The following is an 18618-nucleotide window of genomic DNA, read 5'->3' as shown; positions in this document are numbered from 1 at the left end:
CCTTACATACATTGTACCACTCCATACTACTCCTTCTCTGCTCCGTGAAGAGGTCATGATGACCTCTTCACCCTAACCTTGCTTGGATCCTATCTGGAGTGCAAGCGCCATCCTCTATCTACACATTCAGACATTTAGGGGTTTGGGTTTCCAATCAAGTCAAGAACTCCCTTCTTGGGTCAGGATGTTACACAGTTGTAAATATCACACATAGAGACATATGACATGAATAATTACTCAGCAATAAAGAAGATGTATCAGGCCATGACAACAGTATAGAAGTAAATTTCCCACCACACTTCACATTATTAACCCATTATTCATTCGCTCTCACATTCTCCCTCTGGTGGTGGTAAACTACATTTGTAGCCACAGCTGCCCTGGGGCAGACTGACAGAAGTGTGGCTGCCAAGTTGCGCCTACGGCCCCTCCGACCATCGCCAAACATTCATACACCAGTTCATTCATAGGACAGAGCAGGATTCGAACCGCCAACCCTTCGGTTATTGGACGACCCGCTCTACCACCTGAGCCACAGCTGCTCCCAGTCACAAAGTACTCATACGCATATACACTAGGGGGATTATATGTATCTTTTACATCTCTATGGATGGGTGTTTGTATGCTAGGTCAATTCTCCTGTCAGTGCTCTTGACCAGGATGCTGGTTAGACCTGGAGTTAGTCCCCGAAGCCTTCAGTCCATTACTCTGTGGGTATGTATTAGGATGGTTGAAATGCAGAAACTGAATTCCTCTGCAGGGACAGTACACTATTAGCCAGTACATGTATCTTATATGTACATTTTACATCCAAAACATGTGGTTATATAATATAGAGAACCTGCAGCAACTGTAACATTGTACAAACAAATGAATTATATGTATTGCATTTAATATAGTGTAGTAGAACCACATGCTTTCAATATTCCAGTTAGAATTTATTCACTTTTTGACTGCCAATGAATGCTGTAGGGATTAAATACAAAGAATAACTATCTGACAAGACCCAATTATTTTTAAGTCTACCATCCAGGTACATTTCATTTCCAGTTAGGGATGTAAACAATTAATCGACTATCAAGTAATTGTTTAGTTGTCTCTGCTGAAATCTCGCTCCATCATGTCAGGGTAGTGATGAAGTCAGAAATGCCCATTTTTTCTAAACTGCTCCTCTTCAGATCTATTTATTTTATTGAATTTCTCTGAAAAATTTCTTTAGTTCTACTCCATAAATATAATTGCATGTACTGCATCCAATGGTTCAATAAACCAATAATAAAGGAATATGACCTGGTTTTTCATGAAGTATATAAACAATACAGGAGGTCTTCGGGTTACGAATGAGTTCCGTTCCTATGCTGGTGACATAACCTGAATTTCCGCGTAAGTCGGAATTAACCCTTTAATACCCCCTAAATCTCTAAATAAATATCCAAATACATGTATTACGGGCTTTGTCCTTAATAATGGTCGCCACGGTCGACCGACTGAATCCTAAGGCTTTACCGATGTTCATTGGTGTCTCGCCTTTCTCCGACCTTTAGATGATATCCAGCTTCGTTTCCATCGTAATGGCTTTCCTCTTGGCTGGACCAGCATCGCTAGAAGATCCTGCTTTCTTTTTTGGGGCCATGATGTGAAAAAGGAGGGTGAAAAAGGCGAGGATACCGAGAAAATTACAGAGCACAAAAACCGACACTCTACACTGTGTGGCTGGAGACAAACTGGCGTACGAGACTCAGGTGTCGTAAAGTCGAAACAGTGTAGGTCGAGTACCGCGTAACCCGAAGGACCTCCTGTATTTAACTTTTATTCTTATAGACCCTATCGAAAGAGAAATTCAGGTTCTTGGGAAAATTTCTGCTAATCAATTAATCGTTAATCGATCGATAAGGTCAACCAACTAATGATTAATGGATTAATCGATAATTTGCATCCCTAGTTCCAGTCATATTATCATTATTTTTTAATGCTTTTCAACACGTTTCAACTTTCACTTGTAGAATTGCAGTCCTGAGGGGAGGGGCTGTCGGTGTCTGAAATGCTCACTTAGTGCAATCTGTCATGATCTGCGAGTCCATAAGTTAAGGCACATCAGCAGTTCACTGCTTAAGCACACAAAACCGTAAATACAGCACACAAATGAAGCCATTAATCAAACGTTTACGGAACCTTTCACCATGTCAATATGCATTAGCTGCTGACTGATTGCCATTTGTCTAATTAATCAATCCCCACCTTCAAACTCCTATGCCATTAATTCACTGATGAGCAGGGTCACCGCACACTCCTCACATACATAAATCTTCCTGCTGTCGCTGATCCAAAAATAACCATCTCGGCTCGGCTGATGACTGCCACAGCACAGAGCGGAGTAAAGAGATGGATAAACACACAGTTGATAAAGGAGCTCTGTTATTGTCCTTCTTCCTCTTTGTGCGGACTTAAGACATCAAATCAACTCTGGGAGTCCACGTGGTAGAGCTGGTGTGGCTGTAGTGGCACTTTGTGAGCTTTTTTTTTTGTGTTTCCTAAAGGTCCAGTTATTACACACGCAGTCCATTTCAGGTCTCAAGTGGGAAACGGTATTGATTGAGCCACAAATCCAACAAAAGGGGCTTAAACTGAGTAACACCCACTCTCGGATATCAATCCAGAAACATGACTCAGCAAGATCTGGCTCTTTTAGAAAAACAAATAAATAAAAGAAATCTGTTATCCCCCAGAGGTAAGCCGCTGTTTTCAATCAGCAGCCAACATGTTGCCTCTGCCGCCGCACTGCATTCCAACTGGAATGAGACCAAGCAGCTACATTGGCCCAACGTTTAACACCTCAACAGCCGTCGTGGGAATGAAACACAAGGACTCTGATTTTACTCGTGCCTTCCTTTCACCCACGCTCTGTCCTTCTTCTTCTTCTGCTTCTTCTTCTTGTCTTCCATTCATCCCCCTCATCTCGTTCCCCTTCTCTCCTCCATTACTCTCTTTTCCTTCCCATTCCATGTCTCTGGTGGGTTGACATTTTTTGGCAGAGCTCCCAGATAAGAGAGTGGTATAAAAGCAGCACGGAGGAACAGTTATTACAGGCGGTGTGCTCTGATCAGAGAGGTTTCAGATCACAGTGACAGAGACGCCTCTTATCACACTCGGGGCTCACTACTCGGGGCGCCGAGGTTTTCTGTTTGACTCCCTAAGGACGAGTGGGAAGTTACAATGAGAGAAGCTGCTGCAAATTCACCCTAACAAGTCCATCATGTCCAGAACAATGCTTTATCTCTTCAGCAACTTTATGTCTGTGAAAACTAGCAAGCTGGCAGAGAAAAAAAAAACGGCTGCACAAGAATTTTGCAAAGTTCTTGGAAATGGTCCCACTGGTCTGTGGTGACTGAAATGCACTAAAGGAAGATTTTCTGACCCAGATGCTCACAAGTCATTTTTTTGCAAGTCCATGTCAAGTCTCAAGCTTGTGGTTCTAATAAGCGTTCCACTGTTAATACTTGTATTTGTGGTAGTAGTATTAACAGTCATGGATGGTTCTCGTTTTCAGTAATTATACCAACACCGGCTGATCTACTTTTGACAGTTCCAGTTCGGTTATCTGTGCATCATCCCAACTGGTCAAGGCAGATGTCCATCCTCCAGGAGTCTGGGTCTGCTCCAGGTTTCTTCCTGTTAAAAGAAGTTTTTCCTTCCACTGTCACCAGTCATAAGTGTTTTCTCCTGGAGGATTCTGTTGGGTTTCTGTAAATTGGCTTAAAGTCTGGTTTCGACCGACTCTATATGTAAAGTGTCATGAGATAACTTTTGTTATGATTTGGCACAATATTAATAAAATTTGATTGATTGATATCACTGGTCAACAACAAATTTATTGTTTATGTTTTTTGAGCTGATTTAGGATAATTTTGGTGTGCTGAATCCAAAGATCACATTAATTTTGCTCAATCAGGTCAACTTTCTGAACTATGCTACATATTGGCTTTTTAACATTTTTGCTTACATTTATGGGCATTTTCACATCATATGATACAAAATTCTTTCATATTTCTTGCAATAAACGAGTTCTGAAGATTTTACTTTTGCCAATTTATGATTAATGTTTTTTTTAATATTACAGGTGAATGAAATGGCTTCGACTAGAAGATCTTGCAAAAATAAGCCTGACGTATTCTGCTACATCTGCGCTGAATACACCATTGTACCTAACAGGAATCCTGTTAGAAAATGATTTTTTTTTCTCTTCAAACCTATTATGGGTGAGAACTATATAAAAAAAATCAACTGATAAAGTCACAAAAATGTTATCAATTTTGTGAGAAGATCAAATTTTTCAAAATCAAATTAGCAAAAAAAACCTGACCTGATTGAGAAAAACAGATGTCATTTTTGGATTTAGCGGTGCAAAATGGTCCTAATTCAGTTGAATAAACCTAAACAACTTGCAAAGAACATTTTTTTGTAACCCAGTGTATTCTATCATCTGCTTCATGTCATTCAGTCTGCTTAGAACAAGGAATTAAAAGCATGAACACTCCTTTAACTATTAGCATACAGTATCAACAAGGACAAGTTACTTACACTGAACAAAAACATAAACGCACCACTTTTGTTTTTGCTCCCATTTTTCATGAACTGAACTCAAAGATCTAAAACTTTTTCTATGTACACAAAAGGCCTATTTCTCTCAAATATTGTTCATAAATTTGTCTAAATCTGTGTTAGTGAGCACTTCTCCTTTGTCCTTTGCTGAGATAATCCCTCCACCTCACAGGTGTGGCATATCAAGATGCTGATTAGACAGCAGGATTATTGCACAGGTGTGACTTAGGCTGGCCACAATAAAAGGCCACTCTAAAATGTGCACTTTTACTGTATTGGGTGGTCCAGGGGGGTCAGAAAACCAGTCAGTATTTGGTGTGACCACCATTTTCCTCGCACAGTCTTCTTCATGAATTCTCTGAAACAGTTTTGGAGATGGCTTATGGTAGAGAAATGAACATTCAATTCACAGGCAAAAGCTCTGGTGGAGATTCCTGAAGTCAGCATGCCAACTGCATATTCCCTCAAAACTTGTGACATCTGTGGTATTGTGCTGTGTGATAAAACTGCACATTTTGGAGTGGCCTTTTATTGTGGCCAGCCTAAGGCACACCTGTGCAAAAATCATGCTGTCTAATCAGCATCTTGATATGCCACACCTGTGAGGTGGATGGATTATCTCAGCAAAGAAGAAGTGTTCACTAACACAAATTTAGACAGATTTGTGAACAATATTTGAGAGAAATAAACCTTGTGTGTACACAGAAAAAGTTTTAGATCTTTGAGTTCAGCTCATGAAAAATGGGAGTAAAAACAAAAGTGGTGCGTTTATATTTTTGTTGAGTGTAGTATGTGATCATTAAACAGTGCAATATAATATGAAAAGACACAATGAAAGCTTTCCTTTAAAGTTGTCATGAAAATGCAGCTACAGTATAGACCAAGTACGAAAAGAAGAAGGGCTTTCTTATCTGTTGGTGAATAAGGGCAAAGACAGCATTTCTTTGTCTCAGTGGGCCAAAAAGAACAAATACTGAATCAGTGCAAAACATCACATTAAAGCTAAATGCAAAACATTTCTGCTGCCAAATTAACCAACAACAATAAACTGCCACAGTTTATTTAATTTCAGAAATTCAAGCAGTTGGCTTTTCTAAAAGGTTAAAAATGTTCATTTTAGCCAAGAATAACTGTCCGAGCTATTGCACATCCTATAGTGACGTAATCTAGATGGTCTGTTCTTTGTTTGTTGTGGAACTGTTTTCATTTTTTGTTTTTATTTTTGTTTCTTAGGTTTTATTTTATTTATTTATTATTTTGTTGTTGCTGTTGGTACTATTACTGTTATTGTAATTGTTTTGCATTGTGTGCTTGCCGTTGAATTTTGGTTTTCATATTGAGTCGTGTGTGTGCACATCTTGTTTGTGGAGCGAGTTGTGGGAAATTGTGGTGCTTTGTTTTTATTTTGTTAATGACCCCAGGAAGAGTAGCTGCTGTGGTGTGCAGCAGCTAATGGGGATCAAAACTGATAAACTAATAAACTAACCCAATGATATTAAAGCGTGAATCATCATGTTCCAAAAGTAACAGCATTTGGGAAAACTGGTAGTAACATCATCTGTTGTGATGCAGCAGATGTTACACTTGTTTCTGCTTTGTGTGTGGTTATCACAGCTGCAGATTATGACCAGTGGCATGGCAGGTGGGGTCACCGTGGTGTGGCTGTTGCATCTTGCAATCATCTGCGCATGCGTAAAACACATGATAATAAGGAATCTTGTCAGACCTTACCTTAATGGTAATGCAGCAAAAAGGCCTCTAGTCTCTGTATGTATGACTTGTGTGCAGCTCAAGTCCAAGTCACAAATTCTGTTCTGATGTAGGCAGAGCTCAGACTCCAACAGCATGGAGCCTTTGACATGATTGTCCGCTCAATTTATGTTGATTTGATTCGGTGCTGTGTTGTTATTGCATGTTTACCCAGTGAAGCGCAATGGCATGAAGTTTCTGTCATCACTGATTTACATCTGCACTAATTTTAAAGAGGTCTGTTCTGGACTTGCAGTATTTTTTTTTTTTTTTTTCTGAAATGGTGGTGTTTTATAAGCATATTGAATACACTGTAGTTCACCGTTAGACCTGAAAACTCAGATTAGATATTATTTAATTAATCTAAAAATATCTTATGGAGATATTTCATTACATTACATTACATTACATTACATTACATAAGTGCCTGTGCAATAATCTGGGACTATTTTATGCATTTAATGTCTTATTTTATGATCACTGCATATTTTCAGTCACTAGCTGTTTGTTTTGCATGCATGTGTGTAGTGTGGGTTTGGAGTATGAATGGAATAATTTATTCTTTAGTATTTAATGTTCTTATATTTTTTTTTAATGGGTCCCATTTTTTTTTACCTTGTGCTTTAAAATTTCATTGTATTTATTTGCAAAGACAATAAAAGGAATCTAATCCGATCTAATTTTAAATTAGATTAGATTAGATTAGATTAGATTAGATTAGATTAGATTAGATTAGATTAGATTAGATTAGATTAGATAGGACTGTATTAATCCTTTGGGCAGGAATTGAGGTTTCAATAGCAGCACAACACCAGATATACGCACAAGTAATACTACAAGAAAATTGCAAAACAATAACGAAAGAAACATCACTGGGGAAAAAAAGGCAAGTGTAGATTGTAAAGTACTATGTTCTGTAGTTGCACCTCTATGTAATCATCTGCATTTCCTGTATAATTAGGGAAAAAGAAGAAATCCCTCTCCTGTTTCACAAACTTCAAACTAGAAGTTCCATTTTTTTAAAAAAAAAAAAACAAAGAAAAAGTAATTAAATGGAGCACTGGAGCATATGAATGAATAACCAACCAATGGGACACAACCTCCATTATACTGACAAGATAAATGCATTGACCTGAGAGTACATCCCTGACAAAGCATTGGAAAATTCACCAACCGACACAATGACATAAAGGATTCATTCATCTCCTACTTATCTGATCAGTCACTCATTCATTTTCTAAACAACACTTACGGTCATGAAGCCGTCCAGTAGACCAGAGTCAGGTTTGGGCGGAGCCTGCAGTCTCTCCATGGACCACTTCTCGATGATGGAGGCCACCTGGCTGTTCTCGGTGTTGAGGATCCTGAAGCCTGTCATGTTCACACCACTGAATCGGTAAGGCTCTACGTCCAGCGCAAACAGATCCTGGAGGGGGAGGAGGGGGGGTAAAAGTCTTTCAGACACCGGAGAGACAGACTTTGACTCCTTCACATATTCCAGCATTAAATGAATAATGCCATCATTGTGAAACCTAAAGAGAAAAAAGATCCCCAAAAAATCCTAGAAGTCACGCAATCCTATTCAATGACAAGCCTCTTAGCTATCAAACACAATGACAGCTCAATGATAGGACAGCTGTGGAATGTTCTCTAAATTTTGACAGCGCTAGGCTAACAGCTGCCTGCCTCTTCCACGTCTTTGTGTTAAATGATAGCGGAGCACAGGATTTTAAAGAGGCAGGAATTGTAGTGGATATGTTGTATATTCATTTATTTGCAGCATGAACCAAGTGGCTTGTCAAATATGTTTTGCACGGTGGCCAAAATCAATACATTTTCCTTGTTTTTTTTTTTTTTTCTTTTTTTTAATAAGCAATCATTTCAAAAGCACTCACTCTCAATTATATATGCATTCAGTGAATCACTCTCATATTGGCGCTTCATTTTGGTACCTTTGCCAGCTTTTTAGACCCAATAATAAAAGAGATATTTAGACATATTTCCTCCCAGGATGTACCTAATGATGACCTCAGATAAATGCAAAAAAAAAATGTACACTCTTGCTCTGAGCCATCCCAAAATTAATGAATTTTTAATAAAATATTGGGGCAAAAATAGGACCAAAATTGGGACAGGAAAAGTTACCAAGGTGTCAGTGCATTTGATCTGAAAACATGGCTTGAAATGGTCTTATATAGCGGTATAAATAAAGACAATGTGTTAAATTTGTCGATCCTATTCATTTTTCTAATCCAGACATGCAGGTTTTTCATGAATCTCAGTCTCGTTCCAGGTTTCGCGTGTAACCCACCGTGTCCACTTGCGTTACATGCAGAATCTGCCTATTTAACCTCCTACGACCCGGGAAATGTCAGCAAAGTACAAGCTTTTTTTGTTTTTTAGTAAATAAGTGCCTATATTGGAAACATCATGATGCAAAAGTTTTTTCAGATGCAGTTTTTAAAATTTTTATGGAATTTTCTTTGTGGTGGACAGTTTTCTTTTCTTTTTTTTTTTTTTTATATAAAGTTGTGAAACTCTTGTCCATAAATGTGGACAGAAAACCCATAGCTGGGTCTTAGGAAGTTAAACACATATAAATTGTGAGTTTCTCTTTTATCTCAGTAAATATTTATTGTTAAAATAGACCCAAAGTGCTTCCAAACTTGCTTCATAACATTAGTCTACATCTGGATTGCATTTGTAGCCCCTCTGTCCTGTTTTTCGGTACCAGAAAAATTGATAATAATCACCTCAAATATGTTTTACAGCCCATTATTATTATTTTTTTTTTTTTTTTTTTTACAGTGTATACTCCCCACATATAACCCACATAATACTTCTGTGTTGAACATGTCTACCCTTTGTCAACAGGTCCATTTTCAGTCCAAATGAAAATAAAAAAAATACATAGTAAAATACTCATTACCAGTCACCTAACAATGGGAAGCTTGTGGAAACATACAATTTGGCAACTAGAGCAACAGCTGAGTACAGAGGTAAGTACAGTGGATTAAAATAAAATGTTTTTTTTTTTTTTAGGTTGACTGAAATCAAACAACAACAAAAAAAAAATCTATGAAACAAATTGTCTATGAAGCCCACTACTGACAAACTGATGTACTTATTAGATCTGCTTTACACATTCCTCATGTTTTTTTTTTTTTTTGGGGGGGGGGCTGCCATATGTGTCCTCAGTAGGGCTGGGCTGGTGCTTCTGCTGGGAGAATTAGGCTGTCATTGCAGGATGCTCTGTCTGCCAGGCTCAACAGTGGGAAATGATGAGACACCCCTCTGTCTGTCTCTACCTCCCCAGCCTCATTCATGTTTTTTTTTTTTTTTTTTTTTTTTTTTTTTTTTTACTTTTCATCTTCTTGAAAACACCAGAGGGATGTTTAATTATCTCACATAAACTGCGCTTTACCGAATGGGTGCCGAGAGAAAGTATACGCACATTTAGATGTTTCATTTCAAACCGGCAATGATCCCTCTTAGCCACTGTGATGAAAAACAGACAGCTGGATATGTAAAGAATTCAATTTTTTTTTTTTTTTTTTTTTTTTTTTTTTTTACGGAACTCAAAAATGTAAAGGACGGATTGAGACTGAACAGACAGGGTTTTGATTTCAAGCAACATAGGCAGCCTCTTCACAATATACGAGTGGGAAGGAGCTTCAATAAGAATCTGATTGGAGTAAAATCTTTGACCTGGAACATGGGACGAGAAAAAATGTTCAGACAGTTGAAGAGTTCAGAATAATGTGTAACAGTGTATGAATTGATGGAGGTGTGGGTTGTACATGTTATTATGTGGATGAGGCCTTATCCTGAGAGAGCCAAAGGCAAGGTCACTTATGCAGCCACATAATATCAGAGGAGCTGCAGCGTCTGGAGAACAGCTTTTCATATTTAAGAAAATAAATATTGATGCTTCTCTCTAACTTCAAAAGAAATACTGATGCATTCACTTTTATGGTGCTCAGTCAGAGACACTCCTCTACACTTAAGATCATATTTCCAGCAGTAAGTCACCATTTGTTCAACTTTTACAGGGGAAAATAATTTGAGGATGGCAAATAAGTATGGGTAAATGGAAAGCCAAAATTAGTTTAGCTTGTGTAGGCAGCGTGTAAAGTTCCTGAAACCACACAAAAAGCTGAACAGAGCCGCTTTCCTTCCTCTGAACTTTACTGTAGAGGTGTTTCAGTTCTGAACCCTATTAAACCGGTATTTTCACCCGTGATTCAAAGTAATATTTATCAGGTGTGTTATATTAAAGGTTGTCATACGTTTATAAGGTTGAATTGAAACTGCTCGTTCAACGATCGTACGATGCGTGGCTTCAGGTTTCTACATCACTCTTTTAAACGTTGCATGCAAGATCAAGATGAGCTGAGATGAAATGTTTTTTTTTTTTTTTTTTCTCCGAGTACGCCATAATTGTTTGTCAGCAGCAGCAGATGTAGTCCATATTGAAAATATATATATATATATATATATATATATATATATATATATATATATATATTATTTGAAACTGGAATTGTTATTGGTCCTTCTGAACAACCAAAAAATGTTTTTTTCAAATATCATTTTCCATGTATGAGTTTCAATTTTGTATCATATTTGATACACCGGGTCTCAATGCTCAAATGTTATTATTTTTGAACAAGCAAAAACATGATACACTGTAAGCCCAGAATTTGTATTTTTACTAAAATGCTTTAATTACAATGCAGTTAAATGATTTAAGTTTTATGATGTTACTATAAAATGTTAAGTATATTCTACTAATTTGTAGACATAGTTGAAAGTATGAAAAAGTTTCAGTTGAATGGAATTAAATCACTAAGTTTTAGTCATGACCACACCTTTTTATCTTCGCATTGCATTGTGGGTATTGGGCATGTTGTTGAAAATGTGTTATTTTTATGTGCAGGGGTTCAGCGAGGTTGTGGTGTTAGTGTTAATTTGGATTTAATGTGTGTATGGCAGTGTTTATTGGCCTTTTTGTGTTTCTTTTTGTATTTTTGTAGAGCTGCATCATGAGTCTGAGCCACAGGAAGAACAATGGATTTACTGTTCATCTGACACTGTTATTGTATAATGGAAATCTTAATGTCTTGTCAAATCAAAAACGCTTCCTGTACTGGCAAATGACTTTGAGCTAACTTCCATTCATGCTACAATATATTAAGTTGAATAATTTCATGGCTATTTTGGTCAGGAATAGGATTCTGAGTTTGATTAACTTAAAAAAAAGTTGTTTAATCAATGATAAATTAATCTGGCTGCAATTGAGAAAATTAGTCAGTATAACCTAAAATGCTGAGTTGAATGGTTGGATAGTGGGGTTGATTTTACAACAGATTTAAAGTACAAATAACTTGTCTTTTAGTGTTTTCTACTTAATAGTTTAAGTTCAATACTTTTAGCATTAAAGTTGAACCTACTTAAACCAATTGATTAGTCGATCATTACTCAAATCATTTAAGCGCAATCACTTGCCTCAAATTTTTTGAGTAAACTCTACTTATCCGGGCTTACAGTGTATAACACCAACATGTCTAACAAGCTGGTAATTCCTTTTTAAAATTGGCCAAGTTCTTTTGTATACATCAGGTTTTTCAAGACAAAAAGTACGACATTGCTCATGTAGACGGCTTCAAAACTCATGTATCAAATATGATACATTTGGTGTTATAGGGTTAATTTGTTATGTTTTATAAGTTACGTAACGTTTTATAAGTTACGTAACGTTTGCACATATAAGGGCAAGACTTCCGACAAACATTTCTCAGAGTACGACATAATTGTTTGTCAGCAGCAGCGGTTGAAGTAAAAACTGAAAATATGCCCAAACTTTGAGGCGATTACCTAAAATGTTCAGTTACTGGTTGTAACAAACACAAGTGGGTGAACGGGACACAAAGCATGATCAACAACCTGGAGGAGGTGGGGCATGAAGTGGCTCATTTTCATTTAGAGGGCCAGTGCTCAAAATGACCTTTCTGGTGTCATTACTCAGAAATAACGTTGAAGATGGACCTGTGGAGTTTAATTCAAACCAAAGCATAGCATTTACAGTTTATGTAAACCACAGGGAAATGTTTTAAAATGCATTATTCCATTTAGAAAACCAAAACATCACTCCTTTAACAAACAAAAGAGTGAAATATAACATCCTTTGCCAATAAGTTATAATACAGCTCATCATTTGGACAAATTTGCTTCAAGGCTGGCTCGTGGTGCTGTATCTTAAAATATTTACATAAATCAGTAGAGAACATAAAATGAGATGGACCATGATGAAAGGAAGCAGGAAAATGAATAAGACAGGAAAGAACAAAAGTGACAAATAAATAAACAAAGAAATGAAGAACAAGAGAGGAGGGTGAAAAAATGGAGTGAGATTAAAAGCAGGAAGAGGAAAAAGCAGAAAATGATGGAAACCACAAAAAATAATAACATCTTGATATTATTTTCTTTGGCTGTGTGGAAGACATTAAAGGAAAAAAAAAGTAATGATCTCAGGAGATAGATTCAAAATAAATAGCAGAGAAAATGAAGATTGAAGAGCAACGTCGTCTTATTTTTTGGGGCATGCAACAAATCTTCACAGGAATATAGAGGTTTGGACTTAGACCTGATGACAAAGCGAGTCTGCAGCACAGACTTTTTCTCTACTTACCAGTGTGGTGAAGATATAGTGATAATACTCTGTCATCATCCCCATGGCGAGAGCCTGAGAGAAAGCGAGAGAGAGAAACAAGACGAGAGGATGATTTATAAATGAATAGAGCCAAGATAAATTATTTTGTCATTTTTTGCTCATATGCACACACATGTATTTGTCTGCCAGTATTACCATGTAATGTGAAGAGGCATATATTCTGCTACCCCGCTGTAACCACAGGCAGAGAGATGAATAATGAACACCCACCAAAAGAAGTAAAGCAAGAGACAGAGCTCAGTCTTTTCATATATTTGGCGTATGAAGAGAAGTATTGAGAATAATAGCAAATTCTCTACAAGTGGAACATCGGGTCCTTTCTAGGAATAATAGAATTATAGGTCGTCCTTTGGGGTCAAGAGGTCTGTCATTGGAACAGAGAGAGGTGTAGTCCAGGGTATACAGGGGTATTTGGAGTATACCCACTTATTTTTCAGTCAGCATTGTGTATACCCACTTCTAAATCCCCCTGATGTGCACCATTCAGTCGTATCTAAGCTAAATTGCCCATTTTTTTCCCCTAGGAAGGTAAAGCCATGACCCGCCCTACTCTGCCTCTAATTGGCTACTACTCAGTGCCTTCACTGATTAGATTGGTTAACTTTAGGCATGAGGACTGATGAGCCACTCAGAGGCAGAGTAGGACGGGTTATGCAGAGGAAAATATTGCTAACTGGCGCTGGCCACCTCTGGAACCTGATTGGACACCTTGGGTGCCAGTTCTACCCCAGTTGATTGACAGGTCACTGCACGTCTCGTTGAAAGACGCTTGATTATTGGAAATGCAAATGAGAAAGGCAGATTAACGTCTTTCGAGTGATTGACACATATTGAGAGAACCTACTTTCGTAGAATACATAATTCTGAGTAAGTATTCTGGTAAGTTTTAACGTGGTTTCAGAATGAGTCACTGTTTTAAACTACTGGTCATATGACTGCACATTTAGAGAAGAGATGTTAGTCATTAGTTAAAATGTGTGAGTAGGCTAACGTTATGAAAGGCTAACGTTATGAAAAGCTAATGTTATGAAAGGCTAACGTTATGAAAGGCTAACATTATGAAAGGCTAATGCCATGAAAGGCTAACGTTATGAAAGGCTAACATTATGGAAGGCTAACGTTATCCTATGTTTGCCTCATGTTGAATACATTTACATTCATGCAGCTGCTTGTGTAACCAGTAAAACCTACACACTAATTGTGATCAAGTCATGATAATTTTATAATAGTGAGTAAATACTGATTGATTTTTGGGTAAAGTAAATACAGTAGTCTTATATGTCGCTGTTCCTAATACAGTGTTTTTCTGGACTTTAAAAAAAAAAAAAAAAAAAGAAGAAGCCAGAAATTGAGAGTATACCCACTTCTCCAGGGACCACTACACCACTGGGAACAGACATGGAAGACTGACTCAACAACAGCGTAACTTGAAAATGGGGGCAAATGCAGTGTGATTTTTAAGGTATTATTTAAAGTGTGAAAACAGTCCTCGGGGATTGGCTCTGTTTTGAATATTAGCACTCTCAACCAGGACAGGTGCAAAATGCAGATCAACATTCTCAGTAAATGAGACGTATTTAGAGTATCACTAATGCGGCTCAGGGCCTGGAAGAATAACACTGATGATGTACAATAATTGCATCTCATCCAACATTCGACAGCAGTGCAGACATTAATGTGTTCTTTATGCAGAGAAGTCAAAAGTAACAGTGGTGAGGTCAGCTGGTGAATGGCAGTGTTGCCAGATTTATGATAATTGTGGTATTTGTGCGATAATTTTGCCCTCTGCGTGATGTACAATCAATGACGCCGAATGTATGATAATTTGATCACTCTGTGACACTTAGTAGTTGTAATTAGCCTAGATTATGTCATTTTAATTCATTTTCTGACTCACACGTCTATTTTTACATGACTTCTTTCCAGCCAGTAATGCTTATTATCATGATGAACATGACTCGTGTCTCACTTGCAGCTGTCCTTTAGTAATATCCTTTTTAAAAACCATTTTTTACTGTTGTACATTGACTGAGGTAATTTACAGGCCAAAACTAAACTTGTATGATGCATATCTTGCACACAACATGTACAGGGCCACCTTAACCTAATGGTAGGCCCCAGGGCTGAGGGAGGTGTTGTAGGCTCCCCTGTCCCATCCTTCAAAATTACAAGCTCATTATAAAATATAATATCTTGGTTATCTACAACAGCGAGTAGATTGTAACCAAGATGGATGGAAGTTTGACTTCATGATAAAAATGATAAAAAATATTATCAACGACCATCAACTGTCGAGAAAAACATTTATTTAACAGCAGCAACAGATCAAACTATAAATTCTGAGAACCCATATACCTGCACATAGGCGTAAACTCAACCACGTGCACTTTAATAATTCTGACTCTCGATCATGCTTTTCTCGTGCCACTTTTCTTTTGTAGGCACCACTCTTAAGTTTCTTCTTTCCCGACATTTTGTAATTGAACGTGACCTCTTGACACATGGGGGCGGGGCTGGGCTTACCAATTGGGATCAAGAAGCAGCTTCAGATGTGCGTACAGTACGTATAAAAAGATTGACAGGAAAACTGACAAATTACAAATTGATGTTAGTTTATATGCTTGTCGAGTCCATAAAATGATAGGCCCCTTAAGTCAGTAGGCCCCTGGGCTTCAGCCCCGGTTAGCCCGTGCATTAAGGCGGCCTTGAACATGTATCTGGTGAATGAATAAATTCAATCAAATCAGTGGAAGTACCTGGGATGAGGACATTGGAGTCCATCACAGACCAACTTAAAAGTGTCATATTCATTCTTCTACTATTAATGGCATGTGCTGTTTATAGAAGTCATGCTTAAGAATTTAAAGTGGAGATGAAAAGGTATAAACACTTAATAATATATGCAGTGAATTAACCCATAAACACCCAAAAAGACCAAAACCACCTACTGATGTAAACTGTTGAATTCCTGTTGATCCACTAATTCTATCAAAACATGTAAATAAGTGGTTTAAAATGCAGTTTTTAATCTTTTCATGGTCGTCAGATATGACCCATTTGGATGATCAGAGGCTCTGCAGTGAACATAGAAACACCGTTATCTTCAATAACATTGATTCACCAGTAAAACCCATGAAGGTGGATCAATAACAGTGGATGGAGACGCTTGGTTTTATGTTCAGTTATAGATAGATTTTACCAATTAAGTCATTTTTTCTTCAGTTTTCACTGTTTCTGTTATATTAACCCTCCACTTTAATCTGAGTTTTTATGAACATCTACATAACCAGTAAATTCAATATAGGAAAATATATTATTTACTTTTGAAAAAATGCAAAATATAGAGGATAATGTAAGAATACATGGTGATAAATTGCTTAGGTTAAATAGAGAGAAGTTTTCATTTGGGTACTGACACAAAAGTAGCACTGGGTCTTTATAGGTTTATTTGGTGTATCACAAATATTTTGTGATATTAACTTTAATCTAAAGCTAATATATAGACCAATAAAACATACAAAAAAACTATACTAATTTTCCTACACAAAGAACATTTTTCTGATAAGACCTTTACTTAAGGTTCCAAATGTTGAATGCAGTAAAGTTTTTGATTATTTTCTCTACGGGTGTTACTAATATGCCTCAGCTTTTCGGGATTTGGAAATTTAGCATACCGCCATCTTTGTTTCACCATGCAGGTCAAATCAGGTATGAGTAAAATACAGTAGACTACTTCAGACTAAGGTAGTTATGAGTTTATACACCAGAGTTTGGCCATATTTTTTAAGTTTGCGCTGACAATAATTAAAAACATGACCTCAGTCAATGCTAACTCATGTGGCTAATTTGCAAATACTTTCAATACCGAATTACATATGCTACACAACTGGCCAAAGGTAGCAACTATGTGAACACTCTTGATAGTAACTATAACCAAGTACTGTAATACACAGAGTTAGCTAACATATTAATAGCATTCCTGAGGTTAGCTACACACATGAATTATACATACTATGACTTGTTTTAGCACACTAAGCAGATAACACTAGCTTTGCATCAAACCACTTGCAGTATTTATTTTTTAATGTTGTGATTACGTTACATTTTGCCTATATCACTGAATTAATGGAAACTTCCATAAAAAAAATAATTGTTAAAATAAACCATTCACAACTACATCACAACTATAGGGATGCAATTTTTTATCTATTTTTGTAACAAAAAAAAAGGGCACAGTATACAGCACAATGGCTGCATTATATACATAAATAACAACCTTGTGTTTTTGTACATATTTTTAACATGTGTCCCACATCATTAAAACATAAAAACAAATTACGACCTATGTTTTCTGCTTTTCATCACTTGGTTTTTCATTACGCTCTAATGTAGCCCGAGGCTTTCCATTTTAAAGAAGGTGAAAATTGACAGGCAGGAATGCAAGACAGGCCTATGCAGAATTTATATCTTTCTCCATGGACATAATTAGTAAAGCAACAGACTAAAGAGGTGGTCTCTGAGGTTAATATAGATTAGAATTCAAGGGTTAGATGTCGGCAGAAATAAGAGAAATCTAACCTAGTCCACAGAGAAGGAACTTGATTAACAGGGAAACAACATTCTGGTTTCTTGAAGCTCCACTCTCCCTTTAGGTTGATGAGATGGATGTAATTTTACACGAAAATCTGACTGCTGCCTTGTTCATCTTCTGGATGAGTCACCTGTCTGCAATTGCTGCCCATCTTACCAAGCGACTAAATTTCCCAACAGGAATATGTACTCATTCGTGCCATTACCAAGGCAATCTGTCTCTAAAAATGAACCTCGGAGATGAGATTCTAAAGTACAATCACCTTGCTCTGTATTATTCTATTATCATCCAGACTGTGTGTAGATGTGGTGGCTATGTGCCACTCCATTCCAGCTGTACACTGCTATATGGTGGTGTCAGAGTCCCGCCTGCCGTGCTGAGACTCACTAAACCAATATGAATCACAGATTAGGTCTGTGTGGAGAGGATGATTAAACAGCCAGGAAGGGATTATGGCTGCTGCTATCAGGTGGAAAACCTTGAGAAAGTCTCAGATATTAACCATGCCGTTTTAAAAGTAGGTCTCTATCGCAGACTCACATATGGCTGTTTCCTAAAGCCTGTGGTAAAGGATCCCTACTTGAGCATATATATTGATATTTCCTATTTTTTACACATGTAATCCATATGTAAATGTAAATATATATACACACACACACACATCAAAAAACATATCAAAAAGTACCTCTTAATTTTTGGTATCACAGATCATAACTTGAGTTTATTTCTTTGTGTTTACAGTCATATTAGCAGTTTGGACACAATAGGTATGCCAAGCCAAGCTAAATAACAGAGAGCCACAGAAAGGTCAAAATACTTAACAGAACGTTTTGTAAAAAGACTGTGCAGGTAGTGAATTTATAGCTGTAACTAATATTTAACTACCATGTCTGGACACACCATGGTCAGAACAGTCGTCCCCTTTATTTTTGTCTTCCAAAGACAT

The 18618-nt window shown here is 37.2% G+C and overlaps 1 protein-coding gene across 1 annotated transcript in view; it reads right to left on the bottom strand.

Moving 5' to 3' along the window:
- The window catches only part of LOC115435523 (glutamate receptor ionotropic, kainate 2), a 756602-nt gene that overhangs the window by 524618 nt on the left and 213366 nt on the right, over positions 1 to 18618 (bottom strand). The window contains exons 5-6 of the mRNA XM_030157991.1: positions 13040 to 13093; positions 7601 to 7774 (exon numbers count right to left, since the gene is read on the bottom strand). Coding sequence (XP_030013851.1) covers positions 7601 to 7774; positions 13040 to 13093 — 228 coding nt within the window. The remainder of the gene's footprint in view (positions 1 to 7600; positions 7775 to 13039; positions 13094 to 18618) is intronic.

This window comes from Sphaeramia orbicularis, chromosome 16 (genome assembly GCF_902148855.1).
Source record: "Sphaeramia orbicularis chromosome 16, fSphaOr1.1, whole genome shotgun sequence".
In the NCBI taxonomy this organism is placed as follows: Eukaryota; Metazoa; Chordata; class Actinopteri; order Kurtiformes; family Apogonidae; genus Sphaeramia; species Sphaeramia orbicularis.
This window is presented reverse-complemented; position numbering and strand designations above follow the sequence as displayed.